At 29.0% G+C, this 7,462-nt stretch overlaps 1 protein-coding gene across 1 annotated transcript in view; it reads left to right on the plus strand.

Annotated features, from left to right (window-relative positions):
• LOC107846719 (nuclear transport factor 2-like) overlaps positions 1–7,144 on the plus strand; it is a 19,071-nt gene extending 11,927 nt beyond the window's left edge. The window contains exons 2-9 of the mRNA XM_047400073.1: positions 4,318–4,495; positions 4,971–5,253; positions 5,454–5,794; positions 6,036–6,216; positions 6,301–6,416; positions 6,498–6,560; positions 6,657–6,717; positions 6,993–7,144. Coding sequence (XP_047256029.1) covers positions 4,318–4,495; positions 4,971–5,253; positions 5,454–5,794; positions 6,036–6,216; positions 6,301–6,416; positions 6,498–6,560; positions 6,657–6,717; positions 6,993–7,144 — 1,375 coding nt within the window. The remainder of the gene's footprint in view (positions 1–4,317; positions 4,496–4,970; positions 5,254–5,453; positions 5,795–6,035; positions 6,217–6,300; positions 6,417–6,497; positions 6,561–6,656; positions 6,718–6,992) is intronic.
• Positions 7,145–7,462: the final 318 nt, after the last annotated feature.

Consider the following 7,462-nt stretch of genomic DNA (forward strand, 5'->3'; position numbering starts at 1 on the left):
TACCCCGACTCCCACCCCCTACCACCCTCATTCAAAAAACATATTTCAAATTTTTTTTCTTACTCCACTCTTACACCTCTACCCCTACCTCCACCCCGTACTAGCCCCTCAACCCCCTCTCCCCCCCCCCCCCACCCAACCCCCCCCCCCCCCCCCCCCAAAAAAAAAAAAAACATAATTTGTTTTTACAAAAATTAAAATTATTTTCTTAACTGCCCTTACTACCGACAACCCCACCCTCCACCTACCAACCCCCTCTTCAAAAAAAAATTAATGTTTTAAATTTTATTTTTTTAAAATTCAAAACTTTTTTCTTATCCCACCCTTTTTATCATAATCGTTCTCATTGTTTTTGTTAAATATATACAAATAATTTTAGAAAATATATACTTGTCCAATTTGCATAACGAACACACGAATATAAGTAAGAAACAATTTATTTTTCTAGCATATCAAACACACCCTTAAAAATATTTTTTTGATATCAAAAAATATTTTTTAAAAATGTATTTTTACGCTTTAGCTAAATACTAAAATATATTTTTTGAAAAATATTTTTTATTCACAAACCAAATACTACAAAATATTTTTCGAAAAATATTTTTCATTCACCAACCAAACATAGGAAAACAAGTAAAAAATCAACTTATTTTCCAGGAAAACATTTTCCTTCATACCAAACACACCCTACAAGAATGAGCTTAGTAAAATTTGATTTGCTGCAATTGATCTAAAGAAAAAGGAAGCTTTTACGATTATATAAAATGAAAAGTAATCCCTTAACATAATAAATAATAATATTGTAGAATAATAACTCAAAATCCTTAAACTTACAAATCCAATCAATGTATATCAAGTATTCAAGGAATTTTTTTTAAAAAAAAAGGTACAAAACTTTTGAAAAAAAAATAACTTATGAAAATTTTGAAAATAGAAAATGCTACATACAAGAGAAATAAATAAATAAATAAATAAATAAATAAAGAGGTAAAACAATAAGAAACTTGTGAATATGTCAAAGAAAAAACTGTTAAAATTGCAAAAGTAAAGAAGGGACCAAGAGAAAGTGAAAAATAGGTGATGGATTTACAGTGGCAGAGAGATGAATATTAAGGGGTAAACTCTTTGAAAGATTTCTCTAACCCCAACTTGATTTTTATGTGTTAAAGTAGAATTGTAAATTATTAAAATATATTTCTTGATGTATACTTTTCTGGAAAAAAAAAAAAAAAAAAAAAAATTAGGTATTTAGAAATGAAAATTGATATTTAAAAAAAAACAATAGTATTTTAAGTCAAATTAAAAAAGAGTAGTACTTAGAGGTTGAAATTGTGTTCGAAAATAAAAAGAGTTTGAGGTTGTGTCAACTTCAAACTCCTTTTAAGTTTGAATACAAGCTCGACGTTCAAATATTACTCTTTTTTAAATTTGAAATACTACTACACTTTTTCTAAGTATCAATTAATTCATGTCCAAATGCCTACTTCTTATTATTTCAAAATAAAAACATAAAATATACATTAAAATATATATTTTAATTATTTTCTAATTACCACTTTAGCACATAAAATTTAAATAGGGATTAGAGAAATCTTTCAAAGAATTTATCCCTGAATTCTTCTTCTTTCTACCAGTATAATTCTACCACCTATTGTTCACTTTCTCTTTGTCCCTTCTTTGCTTTTGCAATATAAATACTTTTTCTTTTGAGGTAGAAAAAAATTCCTTTTTGTTTTGCCTTTTTTTTTATTTATATTTTTTTCTTGTATGTAACATTTATTATTTTCATGTATAAAATTATCATAAGTGTTTTTCATTTTGGTTTTCCCAAAAGTTTTGTAAGTTCTTTTTAATTTCTTTTAATGATTGATATACATTGGTTGGATTGGTAAGTTTAAGGATTTTGAGTTATTATTCCACAATATTACTGTTTACTCTCTTCCTACCAATTTATATGAGTTAGTTCCACTTATCACATTGTTTAAGTAAGAAAAATGACTTTTAAAATTTGTGATCTAAAACAAGTATAAATATTTGTGTGACTATAAATCAATTCATTGAGGGTAAAATGGGTATTTTAATCTAAATTGTTACTAAACATAGAGCTGTGTCCTTTTCTTAGACTGACTAAAAAAAATGAGTCATATAAATTTGGACACAGAGAGTAATTTGTTAGGTGATTACGTTTCATTTTATATAGCTGTAAAGACCTCATTTTTCTTTCAACCAACCTCAGCAAATCAAGCTTTCTTAAGCTTGTTCTTTCCAAATCGTGAGTCTTTATCATATCTTTTCTCTTTTTTTCTAAGTAAAATTGTAGGCGGCAGTTAATAATTTTGTGATTGTTGCCTTTTTTAAAATTAATTTTTGAGTTTGTAACATTTTTTTTCTTAGATTTGATTATTAAAGCTTTAATCAAGTTCTATGATACTTTCTTTAATTACTCATGTTTGTATAAATTAAAAAAGGCGAAAAAAGATATTTATTTCCTTTGTTGTTGTATTTTTCACTTAGAGTTAAATCAAACCTTTAAAAGAAAAAAATTGTTAAAGCAGTTACTTTACATTAATTGATTTTGTAGATTTAATGATTTAAATTTATTAATGTTGTTATTGATTGTTTTTGTCAATTCTTGTATTTATGATACTCTTTTTTAATATCCAATGATTTTAGAAACTCTTTTATTATTGGTTTCATTAATAGTTTTTTATGATGTTTTCCTTTTTATTATATTAAATAAAAAAAATATTGGTGTTTGTTGCTTTTGTCGTGATTTTTCCTTTAGGTCAAACATTTAAAGGGTTTCTAAATATATAAAGAATGTTTTTTTACTTTTAAAGACTATTTGTTAATTGAGTGGATTCTATACCAGAATCCATCTTTTCTTATCATTATTTATACATAAAAAAAGATAAAATGGTTTTTATGACTGTGGTGATATAACTTTTTTTTATAAATAACCACACTAAAAAAAATTATTAATAGAATTTATGGACTTCTTAAAAATGTCTCTAATGAACTTTCTATCAAAAAATTTCTCAGTCAGAAATTCACATTTTTTATCATAAAAATTATGATTGGCTTTGATATTAACAAGATCAAGTTGATGGTCTCTTTATTAACAAGATCAAGTTGATGTTCTCTTTGTCAATGTTTATGCATAAAAAAATATTATGAATGTGGTGATATAATTATTTTAAAGATTATTATACTACAAAATGTTAACTTTTAATCGTTCGACATAAATTGACTTTTCAAAAATATTCAGGGTGCTTCATCAATTAGAAATTAACCGTTTCTTAGTAGTGAAAATTGTGGTTATCTTGAGTTTTAGATTTAGGTCAAGTTAAAATATATTTATGAATCTAATGTTTCAATAAGTGGGTCACACTTGTTGAATGCCTCATGTTTTGGAGTATTATATTTTACTTTAATTATTTTATTTAGTTATTATTTAAAATATGATTGTCAATTCTATGTTTTGAATATATATTTGATGAGTATTTATATTTTTGTCTCTTTATTTGTGTGACATGATTATGTTAGGATTTTTGCTCCGATTTTCTTACCAAATTTTAAGTTTTACTTTTTTCTTGTAAGGAAATAAAAGTAACCATAAATACTTTTACTTTTCCTGAAAGAAAAATATAAAACTTTTTCATATTTGGCTAACCTCTTTTTCACAGGAAAGATTTTGGATATCTATAAATAGAAGACCCCTCTTCTCATACAATAACACAAAAGCATCCGCAATGTAGTCGTTAAAAGAGTCTGGCTTAGTGGAAGATTTTCTCTCTTATTAGTTTTATGTTTTTTTAATATTAGGTTTTATATGTAGGTCAATTGGCCAAATCATATAATAATTATGTTTTTAGTATTGTTTTCTTTGTCGTCTGAATTATCACCACGATAGTTTGCAACTAATAGCTTTCGCATGACGCCCCCTCGATTTCGAGCCCAACAGATTACTATTCTAGCAGGGTCGTTAAATGCACTTTGACATAATTTTTTTATAAAATATTTTTTAAATATTTTAACTGATTTATTCTTAAGAATTGTAGTATTTTTATTGTAAAACAAGTAAGAATTTTTACTTATTAATTTATTTAATATTTAAAATAAGAAAACTACTAGTCCAATGATAAATAGAGTCTCTGCCTTGATATTGATTCCTAAACTATTCATTTCAATTTATAACTTTTCTTTTTGTTTGTAACTTTGTCAGACTTTGATTCGTAGCTTAACTATTTGTTGCATTGTTTATCTAAAGAATTAAATTAAATCTTACTAATCCTCTACGTATTTAATTTATTGTAGTGCAAAAATGGAAGCTCGAACAATCAACAACTCTCCTGAAATTGTTGCTTTTGCTTTTGTGGATTTATACTATCGTGTTTTACAGAAGTTTACTAATCAGGCCCATCGATTTTATAAGGAAAATAGTGTTCTAAGTTGGCCCTTTCATCGAGAAATTGAGTCTGTGAAATCTTCTGAAGTAAGTATTCTGATAAAAATATATTGTAACTTAAATGTTTCTCATAATTTATTTGAACTTTTGGCATATTTTTCATTACTTGCTTAAGCTTCATATATGATGGACACTTTGTTAGCCTTTCGAATCTTATAGTCTTCTATTTATCACAGATGAATACAATAAATTGGCCTTAGGGCATATTGGATTCTCAAATTAGTTATTTTACTTGTAATATGATTGTTATAGTAGTCAATTCGTATATCAGTTGCATCTTTATTTATTTCTTACATTATACTATTTACTTCAAAAAAAAAGTGTGTGCTTCTCTTCTAGCATTTAACATTGTGGAAAATTAATTAGACTTATGATTTTTAGAGAAAATTTTATAGCCTTTTTGTTTCTATTTTTCATTTTATCATTGTCATTGATATTTGAGTTGATACTAAATGGTTTTAGGCTTAACATTTTCTTATTTTTGATATCCGTAAAATCTCAGGAGATAAATGAATTTATTATTTCATCTCACTTCAAAGACAAAAAAGTGGAAGTCATAAATATTGACTCACAATCATCTACTGGAGGAGGTGTTCTTGTGTTGGTAACAGCATGCTTGATAGAGCAAGATAACTTAAGAAAAAATTTCTCTCAGACATTTTTTCTTGCTCCACAAGAAAATGGATACTATGTGTTGAACGATATTTTTCGCTTTGTTGGTGTGGTAGAATCTTCAGCACTTGTTGACGAAAAGGTTGATGAAAATGCTTTAGTTGCTCCTTTGGGTATGTCCTTTTTCTTTTTACATCTGTTTATCTAGTTATGATACATTAATATACTTAATAGTCGGGACGTATTAATTATAATCGCCACTTATGTTACCAGATTATGTAAATAATAAACTTGTCTATGTTTAGAACTTAAACTCTATTGTTAACTATATTAAACTATTCTCCATTTGAATTACTATTTCATTTTTAACCAGCTACTGAGAGCAAAGTCGAAGATACTATAAAGGAAGTTTTCGATAATTCAGAGACTAAGGTGACGAAAGATGATCAAGTTGTCCAGAAGCCTTCACTTACTTCAAATGAAAAAGAAAAATTTGTTGCTGAGATGGCCCTAGTCGTTCAGAATGAGGCTCCTAAACTTAGCTATGCTTCTATCAAAGAAGTTTCTAATAATTCAGAGACTAAGGTGACGACCAATGATCAAGTTGACCAGAAGCCTTCACTTACTTCAAACGACAAAGAAAAATCTGTTGTTGAGACGGCCCCAGTCGTTCAGAATGAGGCTCCTAAACTTAGTTATGCTTCTATCAAGGAAGTTTCTTATAATTCAGAGACTAAGGTGACGACAGATGATCAAGTTGTCCAGAAGCCTTCACTTACTTCAAACGGTAAAGAAAAATCTGTTGCTGAGACGTCCCCAGTTGTTCAGAATGAGGCTCTTAAACCTAACTATGCTTCAATGGTTAGTCATACTTTTAAGGTTTGCTTGGTTCACGTGCTGGTTTTTCATAAATCATCATTATTTTTCTGCTTGACTCAAATTCCTATAGATGAAGCAAGGTAGGTCCTCTCCATCAGCGAATACCCCATACAAAAATGTAAGGGTTGTTGCAGAGGATGGTCTCCTATCAACACCTAAAAGATCTGAAGCCAGCGGCTTAGTTCAGGCGCTAACATCTAGTCCGAGTTGTGTGTCGAAAGCTGCAACTGCTTCAACTAATGTTGCACAAGGCCAATGTAAATTTTTGTTTGCTTAATCAAATAGTTGATGGAATTCTGTATATGTTGAGCCAATTTTTATTTGTCATTTACAAGTTGTAGATAAATCAATATATATCGGAGGATTGCCAACCAACACAACAAGAAGTGATCTTTATGCTATTGTCAAAGAGTTTGGACTAATTGACATTCAGGACGTTCAACTCAAAATTTATGAGGTATATTTGTTCACATTTTGTTGGTTATTGTTAATTTATCATTTTCTTAAATCTTAATTCTTGTTTAATGATTCAATGTAGGATGGATACTGTGTAGGATTTGTGCATTTTCAAGATGAAATTTCTGCTAAAAAAGCTGTCCAAGTAATGAATTCTACAAATTCTCTATAAATAGTTATGGCTTTGAGTTATTTGATCATCTTTTAATGCGTTGTTTCTTTCTTCAATGTTCAATTCTAGACGCGTTACATTACAGTGAAGGGGAGAGAAGTTTACATCAGATATAAGAGACTTAACAAAGGTATCTATATATGTATATACATGTCATTTTATTCTCTCATAATTAAAGGGCAGTCGGTGCACAAAGCTTCTCACATTCATGCGTGGTCTGAGGAGGGACACACTCCAATAGGGTGTGATGTAGCCTATCCTGGATCAGGCATCCACAGTTGATATTTACCATTGCTTCGAGGCCCTCCTTCTGTATTCCATCATAATCATAATGCTAATTCATTTTACTTAATTAAAGATCAATTATGTCATAATAATGATCATATTGTATTTAATTTTCTTCAGGTCGTGGCGATAGGTCAATCTCTCTATCATATGGAGGTAGATTTCCTAACAGTGGTTCTGAGTCGCAAAGACGGCATCAAAATTCTGATGGACACAAGGGAGAAGGTTACCAACAACAGAACTATAGGAAGAGGGGCACTAACTATAATTAGTATTATAGCAGCCTTGCTGTAGTATGCTTAAGTTGCATCATGAATCCTTTTTGTAATTTCACATCTTCATGTTAAAGGCACAATATTGTTTGGCTCCAAGTCTCCAACATTCAACTAGTTCCATAATATTATCTCACTATCACTTGTCTTCGTGTTCGATATGGTGGAAGGCAGGAAAAGTTCATGTCCAGGATTCATGTTGTCCTGATTCTACATGAATAAAAATTCATGCTGTCCTAATATCCCTTTTCAGCTTTGTCCCTGATTCTACTAAGTGTAGTCCTCAATCTTTCTCTATGCAAACCTTCTGATGATACG

Source organism: Capsicum annuum, chromosome 11, assembly GCF_002878395.1.
Source record: "Capsicum annuum cultivar UCD-10X-F1 chromosome 11, UCD10Xv1.1, whole genome shotgun sequence".
Taxonomy (NCBI): Eukaryota; Viridiplantae; Streptophyta; class Magnoliopsida; order Solanales; family Solanaceae; genus Capsicum; species Capsicum annuum.